The sequence below is a fragment of the Scardinius erythrophthalmus genome (genome assembly GCF_964197995.2).
Source record: "Scardinius erythrophthalmus genome assembly, chromosome: 16".
NCBI lineage: Eukaryota > Metazoa > Chordata > Actinopteri > Cypriniformes > Leuciscidae > Scardinius > Scardinius erythrophthalmus.
In genome coordinates, this window is record NC_138236.1 from 33,591,865 (window position 1) to 33,614,702 (window position 22,838).

At 36.2% G+C, this 22,838-nt stretch overlaps 1 protein-coding gene across 1 annotated transcript; it reads right to left on the reverse strand.

Moving 5' to 3' along the window:
• Positions 1–1,946: 1,946 nt before the first annotated feature.
• Positions 1,947–22,627, reverse strand: slc6a3 (solute carrier family 6 member 3; the record flags this gene model as incomplete). The annotated part of the gene is made up of 14 exons (XM_081388330.1): positions 1,947–2,037; positions 5,122–5,193; positions 6,922–7,089; positions 7,215–7,315; positions 9,806–9,905; positions 10,072–10,200; positions 10,394–10,506; positions 12,553–12,677; positions 12,907–13,010; positions 14,717–14,851; positions 15,619–15,757; positions 16,535–16,748; positions 21,211–21,342; positions 22,339–22,627. 14 exons carry the CDS (start codon positions 22,625–22,627, stop codon positions 2,014–2,016), a joined length of 1,845 nt encoding a protein of 614 aa, XP_081244456.1. The 3' UTR covers positions 1,947–2,013.
• Between the last annotated feature and the right edge of the window lie 211 nt (positions 22,628–22,838).

Consider the following 22,838-nt stretch of genomic DNA (forward strand, 5'->3'; position numbering starts at 1 on the left):
TGTTTAGTTTGTGTGTTTCTGAATATATTTAGTCATATTTAGTATATTCAATCACCAAAAATGTAAGCTTATACCACAGATGTTCTACAGCCTGTGAGGGATAGTTTTAGCAAATCACATTACTGATAATAACACATTTTAGTTTGAACCTTGCTATCTAATGGTATTGTCAACATTCTAGGTTCAATACAAGTTAAACGTTATTGACAACATCTTTGGCATGCTGTCGATAACCATAGACAAAAATTTTGTACAAGCTAAAATTATATTTACACCAATGCTCTTTCAATAGAACTGAGCTCTAATTACAGTTGCATTTACTTTTGTGTCTGTTGCCATTTATTTACAGACTGACACACATGCTTTCTGTGGTCACTTACAGGCACTGTATACCTCTATGTGGCATAATAATGCTATCTAGTTCCTGCTTTTGTGTTAAAGGTCTAGAACATTTCATAAAAATTGATAGGCTAAAGACATTAGGAGACCAATTTGTTTGAGGTATTTTTTTATACATATGTCATTTCAAAATAAAATAATTGTCAATGATAATAATCTACTGTATAGTAGAATGATGAATGAACAAAAGCCTGAGAATATTCTTGAAAATATTTAAGATTTGTTAGTAGATTCTGACATGATGGTGTTGTTGTGGGACTCCGTTTTAATGTCTATGGTATATCCAACTAACAAAAACTTGTTCTAAGAATGTTTTTCTAATGTTTATATTAGGTTTTGAAAAGTTTTTAAATGTTTCAAAAATATTTTTTTTGGTTATGCGAACATTAAGGGAACATTCCAATTTATCATTTTGCAAACATTATAGGAACGGTACTTTTGATTTTTTTCTGAAACAAGTAGTAACCTAAAAAAAAAAGTTCAAAGAAAGTTCTCTTTTAGCTGTGTAGCAGTAGAATAAAATGTCCTAAACTGAATTTGTTTCAGTAGAAACTTGACACTGGTTTTGTCCATATCATGTCCATGGCATGAAATCAGCACTTCTCTTCCACAAATATTTACTCCAATGAAGTGAAGTGTTTGTGTTGAGAAACAATCAAATCCCTTTTCCTTTTTTTTTTTTTTTTCTTTTTTTTTTTTTTACATAAACTCTTTATTAACATTTCAGTAGTTGACAAATTTCAGCAGGCACTGAAATCATTAAATTTAAAAACTTCAAATATTCGTAATAAACTTCCATGTAAATAAATCTCCAGTAGTATAGTTGTGGATGACAACATTCAGTGAGACAGAAATCCCATATATGCCACTGTGTTTTGTCATTTGGAAGATTCCCACCGCATGGAGTAATTGCAAAAATGTGTATGCAAATAGCCCACAAAAGGAATCAGTGATTGACACATAGCATGTTGTTGCATGCAGATTAATTTTTCAGCAGTTCTGCTAACATGGAGCAATTGTTGGCGCCCCTTAAACAGATTCAAAGTGACCAACGGTTAAACCTTATTGCAATCTAAAGTCTTCTGTGAAGAGAGTCTTCTCTGGGACGTCATATGCATCAAATATGCATCAGATATGCATCTGATTGATACTGTAAGCAAGCATGAAACTTGTTGTGATCAACCTTAACTTGCTGCTCATTCATAAATGCATTTGCACTTCTCAGACACAAAGAGGATAGGTTTATTTTTTCAATAGCACTATTTACACTTTTCTAAATAGTAGTGTTGCTAAATATGTATTTTGTACAGTTTTTGACACTTCAATCACATTTATCAATAAGGCTCAGTTGTACTCTGATCACAAAAAAATAAAATAATTAACAATATAATTCAGTGGGGACAACATCAGATATCATAACAGTCATCGTATAGTGAAGAGTAAAACTTCATACTGACAGAATGTCAACCACATTGTGATCGAAGTCACGAAACAGCCACATCCGATTATGCGAGAAAGAAACAACTAGTAATACGCTTCTGTTTGCACTGACACGCATTGCTCTTGTCAAGCCGAGTCCTCCGGTGCCTTCATAACCTCCATGTAGAGTGCCGCTCAAACCACCAGCCAGTGTTGAAGCTGTAAGAAACAAGTCATGTTCATATAGAGCTTTTCACAACATGTGTCGTTTTGAAGTTGCTTTACAGAAAATATGCACTCTTAGGGATCTTTTACATGACACCGTTTTCAACTAAAAACTAAAAACTTTTTATGGGTTTTGGTCATTCATCCCCTATTTTCAACAGCATTTCAGGGGCCTGAAAATGAGTTACAAAGTGAAAGTTATTTAAAACAATACCGTTGTTGTCTCTGTGTAAAATACAAAACTGTGAATTTGTGAAAACGGCATGCGTGTGCGTATTACGTATTCAGTCTATGGGTGCGTGAATCAGGGTATCTGCACAATTTTTAAAGTCAAATTTAAGGCTTTTTAAGACCTTTTTAAGACCTGAAGAAATCAAAATTAATACCGTACATTAGGGGTGCGCAATATTGACAAAAATATGTCTAGATATTTTCAAAGTTTTGTTGATAATAATTAGATGATATTTTACTGATTGTGTTTTTGTACTGGTATCCTAGCTGGTTTAGGCCTGTTGTTGACAGCAGACCCACGAAGATATTCATATTTTTTATATTCTATGCAGTGGTCAGTTCACAGTAGTGACCGAAATTAACATTTTTATTAAGGGGCAATATTTGCCACCTTAAATTGATTTCCAGGGGCATTTTCACCTATATATGGACATTGTTTCTAAACGTATTTAGAGGTATGCATCACCTTTTATGTCAAATTCTAACATTCAAATTAAATTATATTGGAATAACACAGTACCAATGTCAAATTAAATCATTAAATTAAAATCCATCCTTGCAGTGCAGAGGTGACACAGAAGCGGCATCAAAACTGGCATTAGCCTACTATATTTACACTTCATTTACAATTGCATAAATAAAGCTATTCAATATTTAAATATGAAATGATTTATAATTTTAACGTTTTAATTAAAGGATATTTTAAATATGAAACTAAAACCACCAGTAGGTGGCAGCAAGTCACTGTCTTAGTAAGCGAGTTGTTGGAGTCATTTATTCAACCGATTTGTTCAAACGGCTGATTCATTCAGAAAAACAAGTGATTGCTCATTGAATCGTTAAAATGATTCGTTCAAATGACTGATTCATTCAGAAAAACAAGTGATTGTTCATTGAATCGTTAAAATGATTAGTTCAAAACGCGTATTTCAGTAAAAAAAAAAAAAAAAAAATCATCGCTGTCTGTTGGACCACGGCTTCATTATGAAATTCTCGTCGGCTATATAAAGTGAAAATTGACAATATTGTGTTCAAAAAGTAACTCACAATGTTAACTTTATTGTTAATTTAACTGTTGTATAAAATAAATAACACATTTGCAATTGTGCAAAGGAAATGGCACTCTTGCTCATGTGATATATTATCATATTATGTTGTTATATTAGAATAAGACTCATTTGGGGACATCTTTAACTGCACTGACACATCACGCAGTGAAAGCAAGCATGAGAGACAAACGCGATGTTAGCTCGCACTCGCAGTGCCTCGTACATAGTTAAAACAATGATTACAATATCATCATAGTTCATAAGTCAAGTCAAGTCAAGTCATCTTCATTTATATAGCGCTTTTAACAACGTAGATTGTTTCAAAGCAGCTTTACAGAGATAAACGTATAATTTAAGGTAACAGAGATTGTTTTGGCTTTATAGCGGTTCTTTAATAAAGTTATTTTCCAGCTAAAGTTAGTTTTGAGACAATAAAACAATATCGATTTCATAGACAATATCGCACACTCCTAAGCACATAAAGAATGAACTTAAAACTGAACTGACATTTACTCGTTTTCTCGCGTGCAGGAGACAGACGTAGGCTAATATACTGCCGTAAGTGACGCGAATTGTCACGTGAACAAGCAAATCCACCAAGATAGAATTTTAAAAAAAAAATACGTAGGCCTACGCTAATTAGATAAGTTTTAATTTCGAAAGCATTTAGATAAGTCTAAGTCAAAGTGTCATCTAAAATGTAAGACCTTTCATAAGTAAAAAATAAGACATTTTTTATTTTTTATTTTTATTTTTAAGACTTTTTATGGCTTTAAATAAAAAAAAAAAACTAATTTAAGACTTTTTAAGGATCCGCAGGGACCCTGGTAAATGTTTCTCCACAAAGTGACATTGCTAACTAATGGCCTAGCTGCAGAATACAGCGTTTTTAGTCATTTTCGTGGATCCGTGTGAACGGGGATCGTTTTGACAACATTGTCGCCTGCATGCGGAAATTTTTTCCGGTTTTAGTACATCGTTATTGTGTAAATCAATGTACCCTTAGAATTTTTTTTATATATATAATAGAAACCTAGTGTTCTTGACTCAGCTTTACGGCCAAAACTATATGCCAAATTGGTTCTATACAAGTAGAAAGGTATTAAATTATTGCATAATACTTTCATGTGTAACGTGTTACTTCAATTTTAGGTTACACTTTATTTTAAGGTGACATTGTTACATTGTACTTACTCAAATAAGTACTGAGTAATATTAATTAACTACATATACTTACTATAGAGTTATGGTTAGGGTTTGTTATAAGGTTATTTACTTGTAATTATGCATAATTTACTGTTATAACTATAGTAAGATGTTACTACGTCACCTTAAAATAAAGTTACTTTTCTAGTGATAAAGTATGTTTACGAGCTGTTTAATTCATAAAATGTAATTAAAACTAAAAGTGAATTAAAACGTAATAATTAATTACAACTAAATCCATAAAATGATCTCATGTCGCGACTAGAAAGAACCCTTTAATGTTCTATTTACTGTAGAATCTATGCTTTTAAGAGTGAGACAAAAGACACACAGATCAAACGTTTACAGATGCATTACTGAAGAGTTCTACTCTTATGGAGGAATATCAGTGAGGCTAGAACAATCACAGCATATCTGCACCGAGGATCGGATTGCCCTAAAAGTCATGTACTGTATCTGTGATAGCGGTGCTGTAAAATGTCATGTTTAGCATAATTGAAAGTTCATCCATAAAATTTATGTAATCTTCCAAGTACACATGAAACAGCTGTCTGATTTTTTTCAACCCGTGATCCTGAAAATAAGATCTTACCGTGAACTGCCGGACCTCCCCGCGCTCCACCAAGTGATGTTCAGTCTCGGGAGTGATGGCATACGCCAGTTTCTGTCGAGATAATAGCGCAACACATTCTCACCGAATCATGGAAACAAGATGAATGCAAGGATGTTAATATCAACAATAATGCTTATAATTTCTGCATAGTGATTAATCTTTAGAAGTGGTTCAATTAGTAGTAGAAATTAGTAGGTTTAAAAAAGACAGTGAATGTTGAGTAATATTATCGATTCAGCTTCTCTGACACTATAGAGGGTATGATGTCACTTTCCCTGCCGGGCCACGCCCCCTCAGCCAGTCTAAGTGGCAAAGCATCCTGCAACATGGCTGGTTTTAGTAAGGGAAACTGCAAAAACGGGAGTAAAACAAACAATTATCTACTTAAATTGAAGACAGTTAGACTCAACAGTGACCCTTACAACTTACCAAAGAACCAGTGGTCCATTGACAGACATGTGGCCAGGAATCAGGTTTCATGACATTTATCGATGCCGGGGAAATATAAAGCAAAGCCTGTGAACGCTTTTTCTGCTAAACAACACTATAAATCCAGATGATCACTTATATCATTGTTATATATCGCCCAGCTCTTTGACTTGTTAAAGCACTAAGGCATTATAGACAGAAGCTTTCTGTAAACGGCGTATTGAGAAGTCTTACTTCACTTCACACTTGGCCTTACTTCAAGACACGGTTTGATGGCGAAATTAAAATGACGCGGACATCACTGGATATTCTGAACATTGCAGAATATTTTGTAGAAACATTTAAAGTTATCTGGATAGCTGTCACCATAAGGCAAACGATGAGTTGCTGGTTTTGTAGCAACTGGTTTTGTCTAACATTATCCAACCCTCCCCATTTGTAAAACACAAGGTTCATCATACTGTAATAGATGGTATATGTAAGAATATAAGATGGTAAATATTTAATTGCAATACAATATTAATATAAAATACAACCTAGGGTATGATTTTACCCGATTTTACCAGTGATATTATGATTTTAAACACATCTGACACAAAAAGGTAACTGTAATTACACATTTCGGTGACAGGTTTCTAGTTGTTTCTGCAAATTGCCTGTGATCTATTTGCTTCTGTTTTCCGTAGCTTTCGGTAGTCTGTAAAAAGATAGCTTGATGAATCTATTTGTGCAATCAATGTTGGAAAATCTGTTTGAACACTTTCAGTCTGGTTTCCATCCATTAAATAGTACAGAGACTGCCATGGTAAAAGTTACCAATGATCTGTTGACGGTGGCTGATTCTGTTCTCTTAACTATACTTATCTTGTTTGATCTAAGTGCGGCCTTCGATACCATTTCTGGTCATTTAATATATATTGGTATTACTGGTGTACCTCTCACTTTGTTTAGATCCTATTTATCCGGTCACTCATTCGCTGCATTAAATCTAAAACACAAATGCTGCCACTGATCTTTTTGCCACTCAAAGTGACTCCTGCCTACTGTGACATCATGTGCATACCCTCTATTGGACGATAACAAAATTTTAAAAATGAATTGAGCTGAATTGATAATGACTCTAACTTTGTAACATCAACTATGTTATTGAACTGAATTGAGCTAAATGATGACTTTGTTGTCCTCAGAAGAGCTGCTTTACATCTGAAATTGAAGTCGTTTCATAATTGATGATTTCAAATTTAATTATTTTACTTGAAGCTGCTTTGAAATTATCTGTATTTTATAATCTTACTTGACATAATTCATTTCGATAAAGTTTTTTGCATGTTCACCGGATGGAATACTTACATCACAAAAGCTACCCGGCAGAGAACAGAACTTATAAATGGCGTAGAGAGGCACCATGATCATAGATGATATGGAGAGACACCAACCCACCATCGTAGCCCATGTGGGGAAATAATAGGAACCGTACTTGGGAGGGTTGAACGTCGCAAAGCTGATAACAACCATGAACTGAATGAAGGGAAGAGAAAACAAGTACCATTTAATGCTAAATAAAGGAGTTTTCATGATACGAATGGCATGGAATTATTTGCACTGTTGCGTTATTAACAGAGGAATCATGATTGCGAACGTACCAAGAGGAAACACGGACTAACAAACTTCCAGCACAGTCTCCAGTAGAGGCCAGGTCTCTGTCCTATCATCTCCTCGATATCATCACTGAAGCGATCCACACCTAAAAACACACATGCTCATAAATGTCCAGAAAATGAAGCTCAAATTATTTAGTTTAGTTTATCCTTTATTCCATGTCAAATATTTATCTTCTGCTCTTCAAACTATTGATACCATTGAATCCAAACTAAAATCTATTTAGGTTGTTGGTTAAATGTGAAAACTGGATAACAAAACCAGTCACAAGTTGCACGGGTATATTTGTGGCAAAAACCAACAAAACATTGTATGGGTCAAAATTATAATTTTTTCTTTTATGCCAAAAATCATTAGGATATTAAGTAAAGATTATGTTCTATGAATATATTTACTAAATTTCCTACCATAAATATATAATATATTAAATATATTTCACTTTTGTCACTTTTGATCAATTGAATGCATCTTTGCTGGATACAAATATGAATTTCTTTAAAAAAATATATAATAATAATCTTAATGACCCCAACATTTTGAAAGGTAGATTACATTTGGAACATATAAATATTTCTCATTGTATGACAAAAATGGCATGTAGATTTCTAGAAGCCAGTGAGTTATGAAGGAAAACATAATAAGTATGAGAACTACCCCCTCTATCCCCTATACTTCATAGGCGTACTTGACTTAAAAACATATTTGAATATATATGCCAATATTGAGTGACACCATCAAGCCATGCTCCACATTAAACAATATCACTTTGAGTTGTGCACTTGTTTTTTATGAAAAAACCAAAACAAAATGACAAACTGATCGGAAGCGAACTTCATAGTGGCTTCCATGCAGATCTCTTGCTTTGTGAGTCTGGTTGGCCGCAGGGCTTTGATCAAGGCTTGATGTCTGAATGCAGCAGACAGCGAGAGCAGAGCTGTGTCACGAGTAGAGGGCCAAACGCACAGGTGTTCGACAGCAAACGGAATTTCCAAAAAGGCCACTGAAGCCTCAGGCTGGTTGGTCTTGGTCTGACTGACAGCATCAGCTTGTGACCTGCTGCCTCAAGATCCAGAGGTTCAAGCATTGCTCTCTGATGCTGATCTCTCAGTCTTATGGAGTCACGCTGAAGTTCAGGTCTCCAAGAATCGTTTGTTGCCTTAGGTATGTTTGCAAAGTTCACATTCCTCCAACCACATGCCAGTTTGCCAAAAGCAAAGAAATGGCTTTTCGAGGAAAAAGTCAATGCGTGAAATGTTTAGGGATTGAAAATAATTATATTAAAATGAAAATAATAAATATTTGAAAACAATTTCTAACTGTAGTTTTTTTGTATGTAACCACAATAGTCTATGTCCACCCCTTAGCACAGTTAACCAAACGTCACAGTATATATTTGTAAATTGTAAATCTTTGATTAAGGGATCATTTAAGTACGGTTAAATACTAATATTAAAAATTCTTCAGCAATCCAGTGTGGCTCTTGTTTTCACTTCAGACAGATGCAAAAGCCTCTAGTCTATTTTGCACCAAAAGTGAAAATATCCACTCTGGCTAACATGTCATGGGAAAACATATCTGTTTTACATGGTAGCAATTTCGTATGAATTTGTACACTGCGTATTATACGAATACATACGATTTTTTGGGGAAAAAATCATGAAGGTCCACCCCTGAATAAAACTGGCACTGGGGTCGGATCGTCTTAAAACGTACAAATGCGATTCATACGAAATCATACAGTTTAGTCATGATTTGCCAAAATTTAAAATTGTTATGCATTGCAATGAAATTGTGTTGGACTAATTTGTGATATTACTTTGTTGAAATGTACAGAATAATCTTTTATTATAATTATTATAATCCAGTGGACCATCGTTCAGATTGTAAAAAAACAACAACAACATTGTATTCAATATATGCCACCACTAATAGGACCTGCCATGTGCACATGGTTATATCATAATAATAATAATACTAATAATTTCTGACTAACTTCTAATATTACTTTTGTGGTTAGGCCTACTGGTAAATAATCATAATTTCTCTTCATTTGCCCAGAAGACCATCATTCAGATTAGTATTATTATTATTTCTTGTTGCTCTTTAAATACTTTCAGTAATTTCCAAATCTCTTTAGTGCTAGTATAGTCAGTGTTATTTTTGTATCATTGAGATGCTATTATATTTTTTATTATTATTATTATGAATTAGTTTTTATTTGTATATTTCCCATTTTCATTTTAAAGTTTTAGCAATTTTCTGTTTTATAATTTTCAGTTTTAGTTTTGTTATTTAAGCACATCCTGTTCAACTAAATGAAAATGTTTCCTTGATTACAAGTAGATCAATATAAAGTTCAAATTGAGTGGCAAATTCATAAGTGGTTTTTCAAATCCTAGCGAAGAAGAGAAACCCATTCCGCAGTCCAGACAGATATGAGTCCATAAGCCACATATCAGGACCCCAGGAGCCTAATGAGCCCGAGCGGCCCCGGTGCACAGCCGTCTGAAAGCCCATCAGAGCCCTAATGCCACATCAGCTTCACTGGACATGTAAGAAGAGGAATCAGCCTCACCGTAGAACCAGGCGATGCCGATGGCCTCAATCAACACTCCAAACAGAATCGATGTCCCGGCGGCAAAGTGGTCCAACAGGGTAAACACATAGATGCCACCCTAGAGAGAGAAGTGAGATGAGACCAAACCAAAGAGAAGAACATGATCACGATGAACAGAGAGATTCGACACATTCGCCCCATAAGTCTTTGAGAGACTCTTCATAATCAGAAAAGCTCATTAGATGAGAGCGGTCTCATTAAAGGACTGTTTGCCTCTCACATACGTTTGTGACACAGATGAGAGAGATGAGGAACGTAGAAACTACGATGAAGAGCGTGAAGAGCTCTCGATGTTTGTGCAGGCATTTGAATTCGTCGATGAGTCCTGTGATCACCGACTCCATCCCTCCCATCTGAAAAACAGAGTTTACCAGGTTTACCAGGCTATGAGGACAGAGCATTGTGTTTATTAGCGTCCATTCATCACATCATTTATAGCATTGAGTAACATTGTACTGTACTAATACAGTAAATACATGCAACCTGGAGTTTTGTTTCAGATTGAGCAGGTAAGATGGACAGAATAAGTCTATCACATCGACTCACAGCACTGTCAATTCCTAAAGTGAGCAGCATGATGAAGAAGATTACAGCCCAGACTGATGATCCTGGTAGTGTAGCAATGGCTTCTGGGTAAATAATGAACACCAGACCAGGACCTGGAGAGAAGCAAAAAGCACAGATTCAACACCTTTACATACACTGGATTAAAAACCAGCTCTGAAGTTACTGTATTAGTCTATAATTTAATAGAATATCACAATCATATCAATCACGCCAACACAGTGTAAAATGATTTTACACTGAAGATGTTGCATTATATTTTTTATAAAAAACTGAATGAAATCACCCCCCAAAAATGTATATTCACACTAACAGTACAAATATATGCATCTAGGCCTACTCATTCTTTCTTTATTTATTTATTTTTTAACCATTTTCTACATGTCTAGAATAATAGTAAAATGATGAAATAACACAAACAGTAAAAATAAAGCTATTTAAACACTTAAATTATTTTTCTTCACTATCTGAATTATATCATACATTAAAATACATTAAGCAAATATGCATTAAATTGATCAAAAGCGACAGTTAAGACATTTATATTGTTATAAAATATTTCTATTACAAATATATTCATCAAAGAATCCTGAAAAATAACAGGTATCACGGTTTCCACAAAAAAAATGAAGCACCACAACTGTTTTCAACATTGATATTAATAACACATGTTTCTTGAGCAGCGAATCCACATATTAGAATGATTTCTGAAGGATCATGGGACACTGAAGACTGGAGTAATGATGCTGAAAATTCTGCTTTGATCACAGGAATAAATGACATTTTACAAAATACTGTTATTAGATATGTATATATCGTACTGAAAATACAATACTGGTTTTTTTTTTTGGGGGGGGGGGGGGTTCATCTTTCAAAAACATTTTTGAGTCAGAGCATATATTTGAAAAAAACAAAAACATTTTAGCATTTAGGTAGAAGTCTGTGATTAAAATGTTTTAAAGTGCATAAGAAAACATACATTAGTTTTACATTTGTTCCAGAAAATACGAATCAGACCAACACAAATGTTGCTGAGAATCAGACAAATCGACATGTTTGGATTCCACTGACATTCTGCATCGCACACATCGATTTTGCTCTCAGAGAAATCATTCTCTGTCTCCAGACGCTGGTGTTTAGGAAGAGTATGTCACAATGAACACCGGCTCCAGTGACTCTGACACTTAAGCTTTAAAAGAGATCAATCAGGAATTCAGTGCCACGTGTTTATTTCACAGAGGATGCACAGCATTGAGCATGTATCTAATATCTATGAAATATTAATAATAATAATAATAGTATCATTACCTAAATAATTTAAATTCAATTTTTAATATGCTACAGTATATTTTTTAAATTCTGTATGACACTAATGAAAAAAAAAAAATATATATATATATATATATATATATATATATATATATATATATATATATATATATATATATATATATATTTTTTTTTTTTTTTTTTTTTTTTTTTTTTTTTTGCATTACAGTAATTTAATGTTTTGGGATTTAATGTTAATGTTATTCTGTTTAAGTATGAAAATTATGTAAACAAAACTTGATTTTGCAAAGAAAAAGGGCATCATGTTGTTCAGCAAAATGTAACGGTAACACTTTAATAAGATAAAATTTGTTAACATAAGTTATCATGAACTATAACTATATTATTGTTCATAATACATTGATTAATGCTAATTTTTTTATATATTCATGTAATAATCTCATTTGTAAGTCGCTTTGGATAAAAGCATCTGCTAAATGAATAAATGCAAATGTAAATGTTAATTTATACAACTTGAAATGTTAAAAATGTGCTACATGTAGAAATGAACATTAATAAATGCTGTGGAAACAATGCATTAAAGTCATTGTAAGCAATCACATGGCACTCTCAGAAAAAAAAGGTATGCCTACAAAAGCTGAGGCGGTAGCCTTCCCTTTCAATAGGTACACATTTGTATATAACTTATTTAACCCTAAAGTTTAGGCTACGTATTTAGTACCCTCAATGTACATATTAGTAATCAAATATAGCCTACATATTAGTATTTTTAATGGGTACTGCCCTAGTGACACCTTTTGTACCTTTTCTTCTTTTTTCTGAGAGTGCACAATACAAACACACTCACTCACCATCTGTGGCGACTTTATCTAGAGCGACGTTGTGCTTCTGTGACATGTAACCCAAGAAGGAGAATATGACAAACCCAGAGAAGAAGCTGGTCAGAGAGTTTATGGAGCTGGTTATGATGGCGTCTCTGTAACACAAACAAACATCGGCGGCTTTATTCTGTTCAGCCTCATATTGATGAAACAGTCGATGTCAAGATGAACATGCAAAAAGCCTCTGTACTAAAAAGCATCAAAGGGGCTTTAATTCAGCAATACAAAGTATGAGAAAATGCGTTTGTGTGTGTGTGTGTGTGTCGCTTGTGAATCCCGCTGAGTCTGTTTGCGTTATTGCTCCAGTATTGCGACTTTGCTCACCTATAACAGTTGTTGCTGAATTTGTTGTAGCTGGAGAAGGCGATTAGCACACCAAACCCCACTCCCAGAGAAAAACAGATCTGCGTGGCTGCCTCGATCCAGACCTGCGACACAAAACGGCCCCGGCCGGCCGCACAAAAGGGCCCGCACAACAGCTATCATTAGAGATAATTGCAGGAAACTCATTCAGCAGAAAGATGAAAGACACTTGTGAATACAGGGTAATTTTGCAAATTGCTGTTGCACACATGTGTCTAATCTAATTCTGAAATTGCCGCTTTGAGGTCTCTTTGCCAAGTGGTCCTACGGGAAAGAATCGTGGATCGTGGAAAAACTTACTTAAGGTTAATAGTAACTTCACCTGCCGATGACGATTACATGAGCGATGACATGAGGCGTTCAAGAAATTGATTCGTAAACACACACACACACACACACACACACACACACACACACACATATGAATCTGATGTGCTATTGACTGAAAACTATTTTGTAAATGCATACGCATTGCATACGTGCATTTAATGGAGACGTTACGTAGTTCAGGTATTCCCTAGTTTTTTTTTTTTTGTTTTTTTTTTTTTTTTATGAAGCATAGTAAATGCTTAAAAATGCTGAACGTTTTAGAGTTAGGGGATAGAATATACAGTTTGTACAGTATAAAATCATTATGTCTATGGAAAGTCCCCATAAATATGGAAACCCATCATTGTGTGTGTGTGTGTGTGTGTGTGTGTGTGTGTGTGTGTGTGTGTGTGTGTGTGTGTGTGTGTGTGTGTGTGTGTGTGTGTGTGTGTGGGTGCAAGGTAAGTTTGGTGACTGTATGTGAGTTGACTTATATATGCTCTGGGTACAAAATTGTCTACAGAAGTGATCTACACTAAATAAAGGTTCCAAAAAAGGGGTTTTGCAATTTTTACAAAAAAACAATTTACAATTGTTTTGTTTAGTTTTTTGACCATTTTTGGTTCCCCAAAGAACCTTTCAGAAAACAGTTCTTAAAAAAACTTTTTTTAGTGTGAAGAACATTTTAAAAAAATCCAAAGAACTTTTTTCCACTATAAAGAACCTTTTGCCTATATTGGAAAGATTCCATGGATGTTCTTCATGGAACCATTGATGCCAATAAAGCCTTTATTATGCATTATAAAAGTATTTTTAAAGAATAATGCATTGTAATTCACCTTATAATGCACTTTGTGGTCTCATGAACCACACTTATAATAAATTAATTAATTACTATTATTATATTTATATGCAGTCTATGATATTTATTGAGATGCACAACCATTGAAAAGTTTAGGGTTGGAAGTCTTTTCTGCTCACCAAGGCTGCATTTATTTGATCAAAAATACAGTAAAACTGTAATATGATATGTAATATGTAATATATAAAACAACTGTTTTATATTGTAATATATTTTAAAATGTAATTTATTCCTGTGATGCAAAGCTGAATTTTTAACATAATTTATCCAGTTTCATGATCCCAGAAATCTTATTTCTTGTTATTATCAATGTTGAAAACAGCTGTGCTGCTTCATATTTTTAATGGAAACCGTGGTACATTTTATTTTTCAGGATTCCTTTATGAATAGAAAGTTCAAAATAACAGCATTTATTTGAAACAGAAACTGTTTGTAACATTACAAATGTCACTTTTGATCAATTTACTGCATCCTTACTGAATAAAATAATACATTTCTTAAAAAAGAAAAAATCTGACCCCAACATTTTTAAATGGTAGTGTATGTAAACGTGTGTGTGTGTGTGTGTGTGTGTGTGTGTGTGTGTGTGTGTGTGTATACCTGAGCATCACACAACCGCAGGAAGTCCACACTCAGGTACGCTTTAATGCCATCCATGGCTCCAGGCAGTGTGACTCCACGCAGGAGCAGGACAGTGAGGACAACATAAGGCATTGTGGCTGTGATCCACACCACCTGCACACACATATCATGAATGTCACCGTACAACATCAATGCATCGTTTTTATATGATGCTTAAACTACCAAACTACAGTCTATTATTCACTCATTTTCTGAAAACAGATAAGTTGCAGAACAGTTGCAAACCAGATTTTTGAAGAAATCATTTGTAAGCATGTCTAATCGATCAGAAACATTGATTTGTTTTTTGTTTGTTTGTTTGTTGTTTGTGATGACAACTATTAGTAAAATTTTTAAACGATTATCTAACATAACAATATAGCATGAAAAGAAGTTGTACTTTTAATCTGACCCACATCAGAAGTCTCAGATTTATAATAATTTGCAAATAATAAATTTTTATGAATTTTTATTTCACAAAAAAGTCATATTTAATTGTGTTACACAGAACAATGTTTCAGCACGATTTCATAAAAAAAACAAAAAAAACATCATGTGGACACTTTCCACGGGGGAATTTAAACTCTTGTAAAATAAATATAAAATAAAAACAGCTCATTTAATATTTTTTATTTTGGCCTCATAGCACTGATGGTCACCACTTTCTGATCTCCTTATACTATGTGAAGAATACTAATACAAAGTTTTGCTACACTGTTTGTGGTAAGTGCTAAAAGTGGAATTTTCTGGTTACATGTTTTCCAAGTCTGGTCAGTCTGTTTGGGCAGGTTTGTTTTAGAGGGGTTTGTGCACTTACACCAGCTAAACATCAGTTTGGCAAGACCGCAGAGATATATTAGAGTTTGTGTAAGAACTCGAACCTTTCCTGATGTCTTGACTCCCTTCCACAGACTGAAGTAGAGGACCACGATGACCACGGCCAGGCAGGCGGTGAGCTGCCAGCGGGGCAAACCCAGGTCATCTATCCCAGTACTCTCATGAAGGTGCAGCACGCCTCGCCTGGAGGTGCAAGAGACACCAGAGCAAACATATACTGATTGGAATTTTACTATAAAAGACTGTAAAAAATGCTACAGTAGAAATCTGTTAATTGGTTAACAGTAAGCTCCAAAAGGTTTTTGGAAGTAAAAAAGAACATTAATTTACAGTGAAAGCTGTATACTGTCATTCCCATAATCAAATTTGATGGGTTTTCCTTTTAATAATTGCGTTTCTTCTTCATTTTTATTATCGTTCATGTACATTCGGGTTTTATGTTACATCTTATATTGTTTATTACATTATTTAGTGTCATGTATGTTACCATGATGCTGTTTTGTGTTGTGTGTGTATGACACTGTGGGTATTCTATATATTAGTATTTACTGTACCTCAGCTATAGTCACTTGAAGAACTTTGATTCATCATGTCTTTCTCTTTAACGCCCGTGTTATTATGGTGGATGTCAGTATATTATAAAGGTAAAAAACAGATTTGGTGGTCTTTCTTAATTCAGCAGAAAGGGGCTGTTGGATTTACTGTTGTTTAGATTTGTAAAATGTATTTTTTTTGTGTAAATTGTTATCAAGTTTTAAATTGTAAAATGTACAGGTTGTTCTGTAAATATGTTTGCATTTTTACAGTTTTTTTACAGAATTATTCTGTTAAAATGACATGATTTTTTTGCAGTGTAGATGAAGATTGTTCTTGCTGACTGTACAGTAATGGTTGTAGAGGGGTTTCTCTGTATTTGTGAAATGCTTTTGTAATGAAAACTTGTGTTTGTGCTGGCCGTACTCAAAGTACTCGAGCGCCGGCGTGGCCTTATGCGTGTCGTTGAGCAGAGTATCATTGAGGTCAGAGCAGTTGGGACTATTCCAGGTGTTGTTGCAGTGGATCCAGGGCAGTTCACTGGTGAACGATGAGAACAGGTAGAACAGAGCCCAGGCGATGATGACGTTATAGTAGAATCCCACATACAGGGAGATCAGGATTACCGTGAAGCCCACACCTGAGAAAACCAAGCAAACCTGACGTGAGTAAGTTATCACTACTGTAAAGACCATGACTGCTCACCAAGTTATATTTTGATGCTGGTGTATAACTAATTTAACAAGCAAGATTTCCTTGGTCAGCCTTATAATGAACATGCTGATCAATCAGCCTTATCAGCTACAGTAAGTCATTCCACCAGCTAAACCAGCACTAACCAGCCTGGATTTAATGGGTTTAAATGATCTTTGCATCTTCGAATATTAGATGACGGAAAATGTAGGTGTTGTTGTCAAAAGTATTGTCAGCTATAATGTCAAAACTGATTCGTTTTTGAGACGAGAGAATCCATAAACTGCACTGAAGAAAAAAAATATTGCAGGGTTTTCTTTGAAACAGTTTTCACAAAAAAAAAGAAAATGCAAGTAAATTTTACGAACAGCTACAAAGAAATGGCAAGTAACACATTGCATTAAACGTGAGAATGACTGAAATAGAATTTTCTTCGTACTCCAATAACTTTGTTTCTGTAACGTGTAGAGTCCAAAAAAGAAGAAGAGGAGACAATGAAAGTACAAATAAGATGATACTTTAATAAAAAATAAACAAAATCAGATATCACACGATCAAGCAACATAACAGTGAGTATTAAAACTCAGTCAACACCAGACAAATGAAGACAAGGAACTGAAGGATATAAATACACACATGATAATGACTTGAATGATTACAGGTGAACTAATTAATGAATAACCATAGAAACTAATAATGGCGTGAACAAGGAACAAAGGAAACAGGATGCAAACTCCTTGAAAATGAGAACCAAACACAATGCAAGTGTGACAGATCTATCCACCCCCAAGGGATGGGGACAGGAGTTCTGGAGGAAGATGAGGAGCTGGTAAAGGGCTGGAAACCGGCTGGAGGGCAAACGAGTGGGACCGGGGAGGAGCAGATGGTGGTAGAATCCAGGGAGGAGTAGATGGTGGCAGGATCCAGGGAGGAGCTGATGGCGGAAGGATCCAAGATGGCGTGCACTGGAGGAGAGGCCAAACTCCTAGCGGAGTCGATGAAAGGAGGAGCCATGCTGGAGGGACCATGGAAATGACGGCGAAGCCACCATGACGAGCGATGGAAGTGGAGCCAAGGAGCCTGAGGACTGAGGTGGCCATGTGGAGACTGAGGAGCCAGAAGGGTGGAGGGACTAAGCGTAGCTGATGTCCTGGAAGTATATGGAGCGACGACTGAACAGTCAGAGGGGGAAGGACGAAGGTTCTGGGTGAAGCCAATGGAGGGAGGAGCCAAAGTGGAGCTTGTGAGTTGTCTGGCCGATGTGGAGTGAAGCTGAAGGCGGAGCTATGGGAACCTCTTGCCAAGACGGTGTTTGCCGGAGGACCCGTGGGAGATCTGCACACTTGATGGGGTAAATGGAGAAGTTTGAGGGACTGTAGGGAACCAGCAGAGTCAGGGCCAAGAGCTGGCTGGATTGTGAGGAGGGGGCAGAGGGAGGCTGGGCTGGTGCTCTGCAGGTAAAAGTAATTCAGAATTGGGCAGGACCAGCGACGATGAATACACAAGGGACTCTGAACTAGGGGAGATCAGTGATGACACAGGCACAAGAAATTCTGAGCTGGGTGGGATCTGAGGTGACTTCCTCTTCTAAACTTTCCAAATAATTATACTCCACATAGACTTTAGCTCACCCTCAGCGGTGGGATGGTGGGTGGGGTCCTTGTCCATACCCTCGTAATCCATCAGGCGTCCCACGTCCTATGGTCAGACTCTTTATGAGGCTCCGGCTCCGGGGTGATAACTGGCACTGTCCTCTTTTCAGGTTCTGGCTCTCTCATCGTGACAGGCTTGAGCTCCTCGTCTGCGGTGGGCTCTAGCTGAATGTCCATGTGAGTGGGTGATGGCTGGCTGGGCTATGGAATTGCCGACATGACGATGGATGTTGGGTGGGGCTGGACGGTCGTGCTGTTCTCCTCTTCCGCGTTTCCCAAGGAGGATTCGTCCACCCAGAGAGCAAAGTTGGTGTACTCCACTTGACTCAAAAAGGGATCCCCTCTGGACATGAGGAAGAGAATGTCCTCGTCCAGCCCACACCAAAACCCTTCCATGAGCTTGAGGTCATCGCACATTCCTCAGTGGCAGATCAGTGAACTCCACATAATCTTCCAAACATCAGCCACCTAGGAAAATAAAAATAACTCCTCCACACAGTCCAGCACAGCTTTGCGGTGCCTCATTGATGGCAGCAAATTCCATCTTTCTTCTCATACTTTAGGTCTGGTGTTCTATAATGTGTAGAGTCCAAACACGATTAATGCAACCATTTTAAAGAAAAAAATATGTTTATTTTTTTTGTTATAGCTTTTGGAGTAAGGGCGTCGCCATCTTGCAATACCACAGTATATGACGTCACAGGGTTGGTTTGCTCCATTGGCCAGTGAAGTAATATAAGCATTTCTTTACTTTTTGAACACACGCTTGTTTTGAAATGGAAGAAGACGAACTAGAAAGGACTGTTAAGCCCATAATAAGTCAAATTGCTTATGTATTTGAGCCTATATGGTGAGGGGACGAGCAGTACTACTGTTACGGATGGAAGAAGTCGGGATTCCACTGGTTTGGGGTGAAGAGCAGGTCGGAAACACTACCTGGTGTAAGTGTGGATGGTGTACGCCGATGCCCGAAGTCCATCTGCTGTCAGGAGGCTTATCTGGACCATGTATTGCGTGGTCACTCCAACATCATCATGGTGCATACATTTAGCATTCAATGCTGGGAGTATTACACCAGGTAGTGTTCAAGAAGTGACATAATTTGGAAACTTAGCAAAAAGTTAAAAAAGCAAAAAAAGCAAATCCAAAGCAGTAAATCCATAGTAAATAATCATAGTAATATAATATAATATAATATAATATAATATAATATATAAAGTTCTTTTGCTACACTGTTTGTGGAAAGTTTTCACTTTTTAAAATGTCTAGGTCAGTAGTTACTCCTGAAGAAGTTCCTTGTAGCAAATCAGTCAATCAAATTGACAGAAGAGGTGCAATTAAAATTCACAAATCACTAAAACAAAACAAAAATCTTCCGGGTCTCTGTGCATGAACTTATATAAGAAGTTAGTTTCCACTGCCATCAAACCCCCCAAGGCCCCTTCAAACTGAGTTCTTTGTCTTAAAGCAAACAGCAGGATTCTCCCGTCATATATTAGCAGCACATGTGTGATTCCCGGCATCGATCCTGAGGAAGCAAACATGTTGATCAGCGGTAATTACAGTAATCTCTCATTGAGTGGCAGGCTTACAGAGAGCCAAGCTTGTGATTAAAATGTCCGTCTCCTTCTCTCTCCCCATCCGCGATATGCTTGACAGCCCGTTACGGATACGGAAAACAGCCGTATTTAGGAAACAGATGATGGCTTTGTCAACCATGCAGAGTGTGTTCAAAATCAAGCTTTAGATACTGTGTTTCGATTAATACACTGTTTGAAAAGAATATATGGTGTTGGACATAGTTTTTATGTTTCAAGCTGATTATATTTAAGATTTTATTTTGAAGAGCCACGATTCACCAACTTGAAATCCAACATGCGTGAACAATTCTGCCAAAGCAGCATCAGAAACAACTGATACATCTAAAACAAAAAGAAAAGGTTCAGCAAAGAGCCATCTTCACATTTAATTATTTGGTGAAAAATCCTCAATGTGACTACAATTTCTTCAGATCAGCACATTAGTTTCTGGAATTTTGAAAGCACATACTGTACACTCTTAGAAATAAAGTTTATTTATTAGCATTGTTCCATGAATAAACTTTAACATCCATGGAAACTTATCATTAAACAAAAGGTCCTATATAGTGGAAACATGTTCTTTAGATTATTAAATTAAGAAAAAATATATATTTTAAGAACTTTTCACTGAAAGTTTTTTTGGGGAACTAAAAATAGTTATTTTATAACATCGCTGCAAGAACCTCCTTTTGGAACATTTATTTTTAATGAGTGTAGATGATTTTCTAAGGAACTAGAGAATAATATAGAAAGCAATATAGATAACATTCTTTATGGAAAGCTTCTCATCAAGAATTTATTTATTTATTTAGGAACAGTGCATATCTGAGAGTGAAGGTCACTTAGCTAATATTTTCTGTATGCTTGTGTCAGGCCACCATCATGATGTGAAGTGACGCAAAATTTGCGATCTACCAACAACTGAGGTCTGGCAGGCAAATTTCATTCTAAAAGCCAATTTTCCTGTCTTCCATTTGATTGCAGATGACTTCAGCTTTAGATAAACAGCACCTGTCTAGAGTTTGCCATGATGAGTTTGTTTTGGGGGCACAAACACCTTCTGCCTCCAGAGCCAGTGAACATCTGATCAAAACTGCACTGTCATCTTAAGACGTAAACGTTCCAGCTGTATAAAATTACACAATAAACGAGAAACAACAGCTAAAGGTCACGTTACCTTTAAAGATAGGACAGATCTTCCAGACTCCTGCTGCTCCTTCACGGTTGTACTGGCCGAGCGCTAACTCCATATAGAACAGCGGCATCCCAGCAATCACCATAAAGAAGAGGTACGGCACCAGAAAAGCACCTGACACAACCACAACCCAACCAGTTATAGAGTATGAAACCTTCTGAAATATACATGTTAGAATACCGGTAATAGTAAAGTGCTGAAAATGCTGAAATCACATAAAATGGAAGTCTGGGAATGATGTCATGATGAAAACAAGTGACACATGAAAACTCTCTTATATCCGAGAGATATATCTTCTTCTTTGTCTAGATTCACTCTGGACATTCATCAATCAACTTTCAACACTTTAAAAGACTAGTGAAGGAGGAGCGTGTGATAATCACTTCATGATGCTTCTATAACTTACTAAAAATGATAAAAATAACAAAAAGTTTTTTTATTGATGTGTCTATTTAGTTTTGGTTACACTTTATTTTGATAGTCCACTTTAGATCTTCTTGGTAGCAATTTTGCAACTACATGTCATAGTAGAATAGGCTGACATGTACTTGCAAAGTTAAGATATTAAGCTACAGTCTACTAATACACTAATGACTCCTAGTTGGCATGTAGTTGCAAAGTTGCATATGAATGTCTAAAGTGGACTGCACAAATAAAGTTACGTTTGCTATTATTCATTTTTATTTAAGTTTCAGTTTGCTATTTTAGTAAATCATTTAGGTCTGTAAAAAGTTTTAAAAATTTAAACTAAATCAAAATGATACATGTTGCTTTGGGAACTAGTTGAAGGTTTTTTTTTCCCCTCAGTTGAAGTTCATTGTAATTAAAGTAACAATTAAAGTTTTTTTTTTTTTTTTTTATAATGGTTTTAGTTAACTATAACTGTATTCACAATATTGGTTTATCAAGGTTTCACAGGCTCAATATCATTGCATGATAACATTTCACTAAACATTTCTCTTCACTGACTAATTCAGCTGTAAATTGCAAGTAAATCTATATTCCTCTACAACTAGGTTTAAATCAATTTCCTCCACATGGCTTAAAGAACAAACAATCGCAACAGACTTCACACCTATTTAAACATTCAAAGACGCCAGTCTCTCTCACCTCCTCCGTTTTTGTAGCACAGGTATGGAAACCTCCAGACGTTGGCGAGATCCACAGCGAAGCCAATCACTGACAAAAGGAAGTCAATCTTTTTGCCCCAGGTCTCCCTCTCCTCACCTGACGGGTGAGTCTGACCGCTGGGACTGACCAGGGTGGAGGAGGTGAACTGAACTCCATTCTGCTCTTTCACCAGGATCAGCTCCACCTCCTTGGGGCCCGTGGTGCTGGAGGGTTTAACGGGGGCGATGGCCGAGGACATGAGTGTGACTGCGAGTCTGCCTCTTGGCATGGGTCGCTGGGCAGGAGTGTAGAGGATCGAGAGAGACCTCGGATGCAGGAGCCTCTCTGATGGGATGAGGAGAGCGCAGTGATGGACGCGGAGGAAAGAAGGATGATTAGAGAGACAGAGGGAGGAGCAAATCAACCATGTTGATACGAGATCAACCCGAACCGGATGGCACCCGCTAAAACTCGCTCAATGAGTCGGTGCAGGCTGTTAA